At 33.0% G+C, this 14155-nt stretch overlaps 1 protein-coding gene across 1 annotated transcript in view; it reads right to left on the reverse strand.

The window, feature by feature from the left end:
* The window catches only part of LOC125067321 (homeotic protein proboscipedia), a 35335-nt gene extending 21446 nt beyond the window's left edge, over positions 1 to 13889 (reverse strand). The window contains exon 1 of the mRNA XM_047675858.1: positions 13406 to 13889. Coding sequence (XP_047531814.1) covers positions 13406 to 13889 — 484 coding nt within the window. The remainder of the gene's footprint in view (positions 1 to 13405) is intronic.
* Between the last annotated feature and the right edge of the window lie 266 nt (positions 13890 to 14155).

A 14155-nucleotide genomic window follows, 5' to 3' on the forward strand; every position in this document is an offset into this window, starting at 1 on the left:
GCGATTTATTTGGCTGATTAACAAAACAAATAGAGAAGATAATCAGTTAGCTTTCGTCAGGTTGTACATTACAGCGAAGCGCAGCGGGGCGAATCCCGGTAAGTACAGATTCCCTCGGCGCTGATAAAGAATTGAGGGTATTAAACGATTACAAATGCTTCGCGGTTCAATAAACCGCTTTTAGCCGTTTTAGATGAATTAGATATTATTTGTACGTATAGATAAACATTTTATTTGAATCGTTAAATATTCCATTTTGAGACTTTCAGAGTTCATAATGATTCGAAAATTTGATTTTTTAAGAAAAATGATATCTTTGTTTTATTCGACTTTATATACAGCATCAGTGGCCATTTAGATCTGAGTTAACATTAATAAATTAGTAACTTACTAAGAATGATTGGATGATTGATAGTATGTATTAGGAATTAAAGATGACGATCATATTTTTCTAATGTTGATTGTAACTGACAGCTTAAAATAAAATAAGACAAATCGAGGTGATCGAAACAAAGAGCCAACACAATTATTCTTAATGAGAACTCTTCCAATACGTATTTAGTTTTATTGAATTGCAAATATTGCGATAGACGGTTCTAATATATATTTTTTCATTACATGTACCTAATATAAAAATTACTCAAAGACAGCTCGATGTGTTTCGCTTCTATGAAATAAATATTCCAAGATATACATATTCAAACGATCGTAACTGAAGTCAAGTGACAAACCTTTTAGATAAGAAACACCTTCATCCAGTCTTATTTATGTACCTCAGCATCCGATTGAGAGGTCTCCGTGAGGCCGGCAACATTCAGCGCTGCTATCTACCCCTCAAGCCTACATTTATTTCCGAACGTATACTTCCTGCTCTCTGATTGTATACCCCACTTGGAAAACCAACTTCAAAACAGAACTGATCGCGGTTCTTGAACGTTTAATCCGTAAATTCAGAGAAATAAAATAAATGTATTGCGAAAATAGGACAACGAAAGACAATAAAATCGAAGTGGAAACAGGTATCTTGGAGTGGGAATTCCTAAAGTTAAATGAGTTTGCTGTAAAAGGCGTTAGCTTTTTGTTTCGAGATGAATCTGATAAAAATTTTAGATTTCGTTCTTTAATACGACTATCTATAGCTTGATATTGTATCTTTGATCGATCTTTTATGTAATATTTTAAGAATACAATATGACCTAGTAAATACCTAATATATATATTATATGGTAAACATACATATCAATATATTATAATATGATGTAGAACTGAATACTACATACGTTAGCAGCTTATACTACCTGACTATACATACATAAACAAAATAATAAAAAAGTATCCTTCGAGATAATCTATGCGAAAATAAAATTAAAATTTTAATTAGAATTCATTGAATATTTCGAAAGTGATTATACATATAACACACATCCAAATATAAAGTTCTAATTCCTCGTACAAGCAAGAATTGTAACACTTGAAAATTAATAGTCTTAAGTGTTTTAACGTACGCACAAGTCGTCGTGATAACCCCTGACGATTTTTATACTTCCGCGCGTCTATAGATAAGCAAATACGGACGCGTGATGGATATTAAGGGCACACCTTACATCATTTTCGTTATTACCGGGGTGGCTAAGACATGCTCCTTATAGCGCCCCCCTTAATATGCTAAAATCAAATTAGTTTCAAAGCGGAGTGATTCCCGGATCGATCCCGCTCTCGATATAACGATCGGGGGTGTACGTTCTATTATGTCTCGGTCGTTTTTTGTAATGATATCATTTAAATAAGTATATTTTTATTAAAATTCCAAGAGCATCACATGTAAACGATATGACTTTCGAAAAAACTCCTACCGTTAAGTTTTCTTTAATTTTTACTTGTACGTTATTGTTAATTATACAATTTTTTAACCGTAAAGGGAAACGAATCATAAATATTAAGTCATCACCGGCGTCTGTAAACTTTGGCATGCGTAAGACGTTCCAACACTGTCAGTAGGTACACAGTCAAAGATAGCTTCCCATATGTCTGTAATTAAAGCTAACTTAACCTTCAAACAAGACCTCAACAATACAAGTAATAAGATTTGGCAATATCTAGCTAAAAGTATTTGTATAAAGTCTTTCAACCAGCTAAACTAGTATGGTCCATACCTAACATATACTACTTGTGCTGACCGTTTCAGCGGTAAATATATTTTTGTGAGTAGTATATTTTTATAATATTAAACTGGCAATTAAGTGTTAAATCGCTCAAAATAGACAACTTCACATCTTATCATATTTTAATGATTTTTTTATTCCAAGTTTGAATTTGTTAGTGAGTGTTATTGTAGTTTTAAAAGAAATTACATTTGTCATAATAATACTATTTAATTATTTTTATAATTAAGAATAATTTTTAACTACCCCGAAGAATTAGAACTTCAAAAGCACATACACGCAGATTTTTTATGTGTTTGTAATAAAACGATAATTTTTTTTTACTGTGTACATATAAACGCGATAATTTAAGTGTACTTACATTTTATGCGTATCAGTAGAAAATAATCAATTGTAAAGGACTACTTATTCCATTTTATTGAAGTCACATTTTCTTTTTGTTAAATTTTCATAGAAGTATTTCAATGAGAAATGCCTTCAATTTTATATATATAAAGCTTAGAATCCTTGTTACAAAGTTGTATAAAGTTCTTAGGTATTATTGTCATCAAGAACAAGTCCAAGTAGCAAAACGTCAATTTCCTGCGGATTCCTGAGCGTTTATCGGGTCGAGATCAGTGGGTAGCGTAAGTCGCTTTCATTAGCACGTCTTAGAGAATTAACACCCTTCACTTAGTGACGGCTACGATGGGATCTTGTTGTGGTATATACTGATTATCGATAGTACACGAACTTATTTACCTAAACATATTTGTTAACTGGTGAAAGAGTTTTGTGAAAAATCGTCTGGGTACTACGACTACATCAATTTTATACAACAGCGAAATAGCAAATTTTGTATTAGGGTGAGTGAGCTAGTGTAATTAGAGGCACAGACAACGACTATAGCAAACCGCCATGTTTGATGGCGCGTTAAGGGTATGTGGAATAATTAGTTAATATTTTTTTAGTCTTATGTTTCTTGATTTGCTGGCCTAAAATACTATAGATACTACTGTTACTACTGTAACTTTACTTTAAAAAAAGTATATATAGTTGATATAGTTCAAATAAGTATATATATATATATATATACTTATTTGAACTAAGTATAATATAATTATGTCAACAAAAGGAACATGCGTAACATAATATGTCATACTCATGTAAAATTGTATAGGTACCTACATATTTTACTTGCATAATTGTGATGACAATTATACTCATACAATATTTATGATAATACTATTAACTACACTGCTTACAATTTAGTTCCAAAACTAAATACATGGATATGTTAATAGTTTCTGTGTATATTTCAGTTTCATTAGTAGGTACGTATAACGTAATAGTCTACTACAATTAGCACCCTCCGAGACGGACCGCGGTCCCTCAAACGTTCCTCGAACAAGAAAGTGCCCTTGATTAAAGACGTCTTATTTATTTTATACATGTTAGAGACTCATTGATGTATATCACTTATTACTTAAACAAACATTATATGTTAAAGCAAATATTTATTATTTAAGGATAAGCCAAAATTTTATATACTTACTAGGTTTTTTGTTAAAAATGAATTCTTATTTCTATTAAATGATCATAATTATGTCGTTGAATGATTCATTAATTAATATTAAAATAAGTTAATAATATGTATAAAAAAACATTTAATTATTCATTGGTCACAAAGTCACATTTTTTATTCAATACAAAAGTGATACATACCTATAAATTGCTTATTGAATAACAAAGATCGACCAACTGTTCGGAAATGTACACCTACGACCTGAGACGAACCAGGGATAGAATCAAAGGTTTTTTAATCACTAATATGTATTTATAAAATATATAGGTTTAACTGTAACTTAAATTTTTACCAACGTTAATAAAATGTTATTATTATTTGAAAAATGAAGTATTATAGTTGTTACTTTAACGTACGCGTAATTCGTGAGACCAAAAAATATACCATGTTAAGACAGAATGTAGTTGTTTATGCAGACCCTAGTGGCTAAACGTTGCGATGACGGAGACTAATGACGGATGCACTAATAGTTGTGTCGCACCGCTCACAATATATCATGCGAGGGAAATGGGGAGAAAACCATCGTATCACTCCGCGTCCCGCCGCGATAACGCTAGTATGCACGACCTTTTATTGTGCTCGATGGTTTGTAAGAAATAATTCGATAAAAAAAAATCTTATGTCAGTTGATGAGTTCACGTTCTTTTATTTTTTTCTAAGCTTCTGAAAGCCAGTTCGCCAGCCAGTATTTAATTTGAAAATATCCATATCAAGCGATGTTTAATTATGATTGTTCTTATAGTTAAAACGTTTATTTAATGAACTCTAAGATATATATCCTGGGTAAATTAATAAGCTTTTTGAAGATTTAGTGTTCAGAAGATACTTTAGAAACGTTGGATACGTTTAACCACAACCAACGTTAATAACTCGTTTGAAGTAATGTCATATGACAATCTATTTCTTCACTGATTTTATGTCTGTATTAAGAAACATAGTAGACAACTCGAGTAGCCCATATCATAAGAGATAATTGAATACGAATACAAACTCGAAAGTTTTGTATCAAAAAACTCGATACGCACCAACTATCTCCCGTACCCAGTGTTTCAGCGTAACATTTAGTTAAGTGTCGCAGGGGGGGCGGGCGGCAGCGCAGTGTCGTAGCTTCAAGATTAATACATCGGCGAGGCCGTGTTAGTGGTGCAACAATTTGTCTCTATAAATGTTGACTCAGCCAGCGGCCGCCTCGGTTGCTTTGCGGCGGTTCTGCGCGATTAGCCCCAAATTTATTGTTTAATTTCAAAGGCGTTATTAATAACCGCTGAGATGATTAAACGGATTTCGCGGTCTCAAGATGCAAGTGATTTATACTCTGTCTTTGAACATGTTTGAGGTTTCATTAGGATGTTAAATGTTGTATGTACTGTATATTATGTTATGATTGCGTCATATGTTACGTACTTAGTTCTGTGGCAATATTTGTATAAATGTGAATATTTTACAATATTTTTTCTTTTTATATGTTGATCTTGGTGCTAGAGACTCTCTGCGGGATGTTTTTAATGGATGTAGAAATACTCACTGTTGCGTCACAATATATTTACAACAATATTATGTATATTCACAGTAACATTGACCACTTTGATAAAATCAGTGGTAATTATTGTATGTGCACAAGAAGTAAGGATAAGCTTAACGCCAAGTTTCCAACTCCGGAAAGTCAATAAATTCTTCTTAGAGCAAGGTATCCGTTTCTATAATAAAATTCCGCAGACATTTTAACTTTGCCGTTTCATAAATTCAAATCATCGGTAAAGAAGGCATATTATTCAATACAAGATTATACAGACTGTATTTTTAAACGTTGAAAAAGAGTAACTACTGAGTTTCTTGCCGGTACTTCTTGGTAGAATCTACACTCCGAACCGGTGGTAGCTTCACCTAATATAGATTGTTAAATGACGATTCAAAAGTGATTGTAAAAGCCAATTCAAGTAGAATAAAGTATATTTTGATTTTATAGCCGTGTCATAAAATAAAGGACATTATCTAGCAGTTTATGCTTAAATATTTTAGTGCGTATAGTTAAAAATCATATAATGCTTTTATGTATTATTTTCGACTCTTCGAAGTACGCTAACGTGAACGAGGGACTTTACTATTTAGATACGACTGTATGCAAATATCTTCAAACTGCCGAATTATTCGGTAACGTTTGTTGTGAATTTCTTAATGTAAGTTTCATAGTCTATACACGGATGTAACTACTTTTTGTATTCTTTTTCGCAAGATTAATAAGTCGAATAATTTAATCTCAATTGCGCATACATCGATGACAAAAACACACTTACATACTATATAAACAATATGTAAGAGTAGATCATTAGTATTTATAAATATACATATGTAGTGGAAACTTAGTTAATTACCGGCGAGTTTGTGTCCGGAAACCGGACAACACCATACATAGCACCCTTGTCTCAGACAAGCTTCTCTATGTCAGCTATAACATAGCTCATAACGGCGTAAGTAACTACAGTATTCAGGCAAATTTATGCCCAATGTATAGGATATAAGACACACTCTCTTATATACAACACAGAACAGATGTCACAATTATTTTAAAGCTACTACTCAGAAGACACGTTGCGTTATTTTGCTCAATGTATATCGTAGGGACATAGACATAAGGTTGAAAATTGTTTGAAATTTGTTGTCAAGTTGCGGTGGTGATAGAGGGTTTATGCGTGTAAGATGATGCTTGTTTGGAACTCTGCTGATATGATAAATCAGTTTACAGCAAACATCTCTCTTAAGGGTAGGGGTGCGAAGTGTTAAACAATCCCGCGTTAAATGAGAAAATTGTTTCATAAACAGATTTGTATGGCAGTGGTGAAGGATGATATTATTACCATAATCACAATTGAGTTACAAGGGATATAGATTACCGTTTTAGGGAATAAAATTATTTTAAACAAAGTTTTTAATCATAATGTAAAGAATGAGTGGATTTATGATTTTAAAACGATATAGTTCTTATGTTACAATTATTAGAACATTTAGTCGATCAAATTGAATAAATCGATTGAGTAACATTATACGTATGTAATAGTATAATTTCATTGACATTTTGCTACAGACGCCAACAAAACGGCCGAACCACAAAATAGCATTTTCCGACCGCCCACGCTGACGTTGAAGCTGTCGCTCATGCACCTTATAATAGGATTACCGCGGGCAGCAGGTAAGTGTCTAATTGCTGCAACTGCGGTGCCGACAATCGGGACAAAGGGCCCGAACGGCGCCCGAACAGTGAAAGTGATTTATTGATTGCTTCTTTATGGCTTAGTCAGATTATGTGTGTTTGTTTGTTTGCAGGTGCGGCTCCTGTTGAGACGTATTCAATGAAATGGAATTAGATACGCTAATTTAACTATTTATAGAAATATCAATTAAGAAATGAATTTTGAGAATCTGATTGATAGTGTTATATTTTTTTGTTATATTTACGCTTAGGCACACATATTTTTTTACCAGTAGAAACTGGTCACATTTTGTATCTACGTACATTTGTAAAGGTCTAATAAAAGTTGGGTAAAACAAAGTTAATGACATTAAATAAATATACTTATAACATAATTTAATATTGTTGAAGAAAGCCGATTAGAGACATAATTAAACAAATGTTCCCGAATTTTGTAACCGTTAATATGAATAACGGCAACGAAATAAACAAAAACAGTTATAAAGCCATAGAAAATTTCTAAAACTGACTTCAGTCAACACGTATCCTGCAACCGGTGCTAACCGGGACGCCGGGACACGATAAAGGGGCCCGAGTCGCGGGACGTCGCGCCATTGATTTATGTCCTCCGAATGATATAACGGAGGTGAAAGTGTTACGGCGTAAATCATACTGCCGATGTATTGACAGCCAATGAATACTGTGATTATACGGAAAATAACGTGTTTTACTTCGTTTCGGTTACTTTTGTTGATAGATCTTTGAATTATGGTTAGTAGAATTATTGATTGAGATCTATGTTATGCAATATCTTTGATGCTTCTTATTGTACCTTTTGGTAATGTCAATTACACCGAAGAAGAATAGTTTTAGTGTTGCCACTACAATTATTTGTTGAATAATTTTTAATAGAAATTCGATTTATTAACACAAATAAAGTATATAACTTAGGTATAAAGCATATAAAGTCACAATAATTCAGCATAATAAAACACAAAAATAATAGAAATTAGTGTCATTTTTTTTTTCGCTCGTAGATTAACATCGGCGATATTAAAGCAATGAAATAATTTTATTTTGTTTGGTTGGCTCAAAAGTAAAGTTCAGGGCAATTTCAAATCTAGCTGACGGTGTTCAACACGTAATTGGTGGGAGACATTTATGATTACCGTAGGACCCGCCCGTGACGGCCGACCTAACCTCAAATTTACGGTCATTTTTCACATAAATCAAAGAGCGCCGGTCAAAAGATTTATTGCTCTGTCTATCTGTAGTATTCTTAGAAAAAATACCTGTTCATAATGGTTGCGGATTATTTTTACTAAAATGAGTTTGAAAATGAGAGTGTAAACATGCATTGTTATTTTTTCAATAGTATTTAACATGATTTTGCTATAAATGTCGATTACTTATATAATAGCATTTATCGATTTATTTACAATGTTTTTTTTTATGAACGCTCATGATTATATGTGCCATCTGATGGTTAGTAGTAGATAGTTAGACAGGGTCTTAGATGTCTTTTGTGCAATTGCACTGCTTCACTAAATTCATAGTTAGGTTGTATTTTGATTAACATTGTTTATTGCTTTTTTTGTTTACTTATAAATTAGGTAGACGGACGGACAAAATGGCCACCTGATGGTAACTTGTCCTCACTAATCATAGTAGACATTCGCGCCGTAAGAACTAAGAAATGTTAACCATTTCTGCCAATGCGCCGCCACTCTTGGGAACTAAGATGTTATGTCCCTTGTGCCTATAATTACACTGGCTCACTCACCCTTCCAACCGGAAAATAACTATTCTAACTGTTACTAAATTACTGTTTGCCAGTAAAATATGCTATGAGCGCATTGTATCTACCCAGACGGGCTTGCACAAAGCTCTACTACCAAGTAAAGTGATATATTTCTCGTTCAAGCCACACATATATAATATAAATAGCTGGATACTATAGACTATTCAAATTGACGAATAATAAATGATGATATTAAATAATTACATCGATTCATTCAACTAATTTTTTCTCGTTTATTCGCTATCAATATTCAATACGTTATGTAAACAAACGAAATTCTCAGCAATCATCATTATATGTAATGTGTTCGCGTTACGGTGAATGTTTCAGTTGTTTAGTTACAGACTATCTAGGTAGCACGCGATTTGGCTGTTCTACATTTAACTTTAACTGGAAATCACTTTATATGGGGTAGAAAAATTTCCATGTTATATCGATCAAATATTTCATAGAAATGTTTAGGTTTTTTAGAATGATTGATTATTCTATATATTTCTTTTCTATAACGTCGAGTACAGTTGTGTTTTAAATTCATAAAATTGTATAGTTGAGTATCAAAGAATTTAAATATATACTATGAATAATTTGAATATATAGGATACTAGTTGTCGCCCACAATATTGCTCGCTTTTTAGTGGTTCGTCTTCAGGTTTTAGGCATAAAAATTGCCTTTATTCTTCCTTGAGGGTAGTTCGCTTAAGACCAAAAATTTATCACAATAAATTTAATAAGTTTGGCCGTAAATGAGCAAAAGACGGACGGAAAGACTTACTTTCGCATTTATATTAACGAAGTACAAGCATAACTGAGGCGGAAAGAAGAGAAGTGAAATTTTAGGTTACGTGTTCAAATCGGTCAAACATTACTGATTTTATGTGCTTCTCCTTAAATCGAGAGTGTATTTGACTTTACTTATATGTTATTTTTTTTTATTTTTGAACTCTAATTTGTATATGCTATAGCGATGCTAGAGCGAGCGTAAAATTGGACCAGAATAATTAATAAGTAAATATTTATTAATAGCTAATAATTTCACCTATTTTATTTAATCCGAATGTCGACTTTATTGCTTGCTTACGATGTAATCTACACTTTAAACTGATGGTGGTTTTGCTACAGTGATCTTGTACATAGAGGATACTTTTCGATGTTTTATTCTCATTCAATGAAAATATCGATTTTTTTCAATAGTATTGTTACTTCTTTACAAATAAATAACGCTCAAGCTAATAACGCCTCTTTTATACACTTCATTATATATTCTACAGCAATGTTACAAAAAAATTTGAGAATTGTATTTCATTTAAATGCAATGCAGTTCCTTGTAGCTATGTATTTATTTATACATAATCTTTGGTAGTGCTTATTCCTTCTTCATACCATTAATTTAGCTTATATTATACAGCCTATAATTATAAGCTTGCCCACACGCAATTCAATATTTATGTTCGTTCCTTATTTTCGTTCTGAAAAATGTTATTTCGACTTACCACATTAATTTAATCCGGTTCATTGACCTCGTATTAATAGTGACATTTTTTACTGAAATAAAAGTAGTTAAATTGTTCTCTACTTACGGGCAGCTGCAAGTGAAATGAGGTGTGTTTTTTTTTATTGCGAGTTGCTATTTTGATCGAAATAAAGCTTATAAATTGAGTTCATATCATGCGTCAGTCAACCGCGAACAAATTGAGGCAGTGCAAAAATAATGCTTTTATATTAAGGATGAATTGGAATGATCGATCGAGTTGGAGCGTTCGTTTTAATTTCGATTCCCGAGATAGGCCGGAGGCGTGGCCGTGTGAACGATTTGTTTCATGTCCCTCGATGCCTACCTTCTACGGAATAGAAGACAAAGCACCTTTTCTATGAGATGTTTGAAACGGCTAGTAGGTAATATACTACAGTACGGATCGAAGCCCGACGATCTGTGTTGTTATTTAATAGTACCCTACTAATTTATTCATAATGTGGGAGATATTAAAAGTAGGATGTTTTATGCGCAATTTAAGAACAAAATAGTCTAAAAACCTTACAAAACCGTTAATAATTAAAAATATAAATATTGAAACGTAATTAATAAACTTTATTATAGACCATACTTAATCAGAAAATGTTGCAGTCACATAAGAAAATCAGTCAAAACTTAGTAAATCCAATATCTAAGTTTAGCACAAAGCGTCTGGGCTGCAGCGCCGTGCATCGCTCGATAGCGGTGACAGTGACGGATTACCCTCAATGCTACGGTGTTGCCATCGTTATCTTATTGCTATCAAAAGAATGAACCCGAATACGAATACACGAATTGAGTAAAAATTTTGCAAAATTATTTCGTAACATTATTTTTAAGTATACGTATAAGTACCTAATTATGTATAATTTATTTTTTAAGTCGATATATATTAAGTTCATCACGTGTTCATTTTATTTCATTTTATTTGTATTTATTTATTCTAGTGATCGCGAGTTATATATATTGCATTCTCTATTCTTATATTAGGAAACCGTTAGATGTAGGAAATATCTTGTGCTTCGTCGGTTTGTCTGTCATGTTGATACGGACGGAAGGCGGGCGGATGTACAAACGCTTCAGTTTTTCTTTATTTTTTATTTTATTTGTATAAAACAAAATGCATATATATAAATTCACGAAACAGTAAATGAAAAAAGTACCTTAAAAATGAAACAATATGCCTTAAAAATATTTGTTAACAAATCAATAATTTACTAAAAATACTGTAGAGACGTTAATAATTATTAAGAAAATATGCTGATTGCTTAAGATAGAAATCTATATTCAATTGTTTTTACTATTTATTTCGGGTTTGATGATTACAATTCTTCCGTACGCGATGTTGAGTCGGTGCTTGGCCTCCCGTCGCGCACGGCGGGGGGCAGCTTCTGTCCGCAGTGTTAATCGTACTTAAATATGAAAATATTGCTACCACGCGGTTACAAGTGAAAATATTTTATGCTATGAATTCATTGATATAAAAAAAATCTTATAAAATTGTTAAGAAGTAAACGAAATCAAATCATCTTAGGAAAGCAAGTATGATTCAGGACGCAATATACCATCGAGTCGATGCAATGACGTTAGACTTACAAAAAAATAAAAAATAATAAGTATATTAAAGATAAAATATTTTACAAAGATAAAGATAGAAATTAATGATTGATTAATTAATTGAAAAAAAAAAAGAAATTTATTTTGTAAACAATGGTTTAATAGATCAGTATAAAAAGTGGCATGTTGACATGGATCTTGTAATTTAGCAATAACGTAACGCATATTGAACAAGACGTATGGGCCAGGTGAGGTCGCGTTCTCACGCGGCCGACGGATGATGATGGATCATGAAGCACGAGCTTTGTTTTGTGTTGCGACAAATTTAGGGTCATTTCGTCTACTGTCATATTGTTTGTGCAAAAATATAGGGATCACTTTTTTATGCTGACTCTGTTTTTTTTCTTATTTGAAAAGAATTAAAAAGAAATCTGGTTATTATAGCTTCAAATATTCTCTATAAAAAATTTGAAGTTTATTTTAATTTGAATGTAAGATTTTTTTACTCTTGAATTACATATTAAATCAATAAAACACTAAACGATTTATATTAATTCTGTAAACACATATCTAGTATTATCTACATTAGTTAAATTATGCTTGTACTTCGTTAATATAACTGCGTAAATTATTACAATGTCTATTTTACAGATGTTTGGTATTTGTCCAAGAAAATATTGTTGATTCCTTAACATTTATCAAATTATATATTTTATTTTAATTTATTTGTAGGTAATCACAACGTTTGTTTGTAAACATTACATAGTATGTATGCGAAAGTGTTATATTTTTAACTTGTAGATATTGAAAGGGACGATCCTTTATGAATCCAAATATGAGCAAGAATTATGTTTTTACATAATACCCATTTATAAAACGAAATGCAAAGTTTAGACTAAGTTTACATTAGAGAAGTAGCCAACGTATAAATTTATGTTTTAAAATGTTCTCACTTATAATTTGTGTTCACGGTGCATATCGAATATTCCGTTCCGTTACACGGCATAGTGGCGGCGGGTCGCTGGCTTAAATAATACAACCACCGGTGATACCACTCCCACACTCAGAGCCAAAAACAGTTACAGACATGAGACGTCGTCGCGCCATACAATTCAATATATTTCGGTGTAATTTGATGTTCATTAAAGAAACTCTGGGACCGTGAACGAGAACACAATGGTTGAATGGCCATTTGTTGTTGCTGAAAGGCTCTATAATAATTCTTAAGTTATTCACGTAGCAGTTAGTGGCACTTACGAAACAACATTTCCCATTGTATGAGAATTACAGCTTAGCTATTTTCGCAATCTTTCGATTACGAGTTGAAAGAAGTTTAATCAGTTGAAAGCTTGTCTGCTAGAATTATTGGTTATAGTAAAAGTTAAAAAATATGCTTGAACTCTGTGTTGGCTACTGCTAAACAGCAGTAGTTCTTATCACTGTGTTATATAAAGGAGGAATTCATGTAATTATTAGCGCAACGTATATAACTAGTATGTTGTTATCCTGGAAGGCGCATTTCAAATGTAGAAAATAGTTACTGAGTTGTTACCTATGAGCGGACTTGATCATATACTATTGTACCATTCTCGCCTACTTTTTTATTTTCAATACGTTAACTCACCTTGCTGACTATTCTTTCTCGTCGTCTTTTTCTCCTTCATCCACGGGTATTCGGGCACGTTGAGACCGCCTCCCGGTGATGGTAGATCTGGAGCGTAGCCAGGAGGGGTGTGTTGCGGGCTCAATTCCCCACCACCTAATTGAGGCAGTGCAGTCATGAACTCTGCCATTGAAGGTTGACTGTTAATAAAGCCAGTCTCCGTACAAGTTTCAAGCATGGGATGGGGTGCTCCGGCAGCTGTAACCGCCGCCAGCCAGAAGCCGTTGCCTCCATGTTCCATGCGCGGGTGCTCTTGTCCCGGTGCTGGGCCCATTGGCGGAGTATTCCTCGTCTTGACTGCAAACTCTTCTTCCATTTCATCGCGCACCCCCATGCCAATTCTCGCTGGCTGTTTACCTCTGACAGGGAACTCTTCACATTTTATTTTGCGGACTAAGGGGTTACTGTCGAGCGGCAGCGCGGCGGTGTTGCATATTTCTTGCATCGCTGCCGGTGTCACCCAATCACGCCGCGAACAGTCATGTATGTTACTTTTTCATTACGTTTCAATACATTTTATGAAGATGTTTTTTTGTTATTTAGTTAATGTTATTTAAAGGGGCAAATTTCACGAGATCCAGAATGCAGCATAACGGAATCTGAAAATAAAAGAAAAACATACATGTATTATTAAGTAACTGTTCTAAGAAGCTTATATTTTGCACAATTTATGGATTACTTTGAAGTAAATCGTTAAGTTAATAAAGAATT

Source organism: Vanessa atalanta, chromosome 11 (assembly GCF_905147765.1).
Source record: "Vanessa atalanta chromosome 11, ilVanAtal1.2, whole genome shotgun sequence".
Taxonomy (NCBI): domain Eukaryota; kingdom Metazoa; phylum Arthropoda; class Insecta; order Lepidoptera; family Nymphalidae; genus Vanessa; species Vanessa atalanta.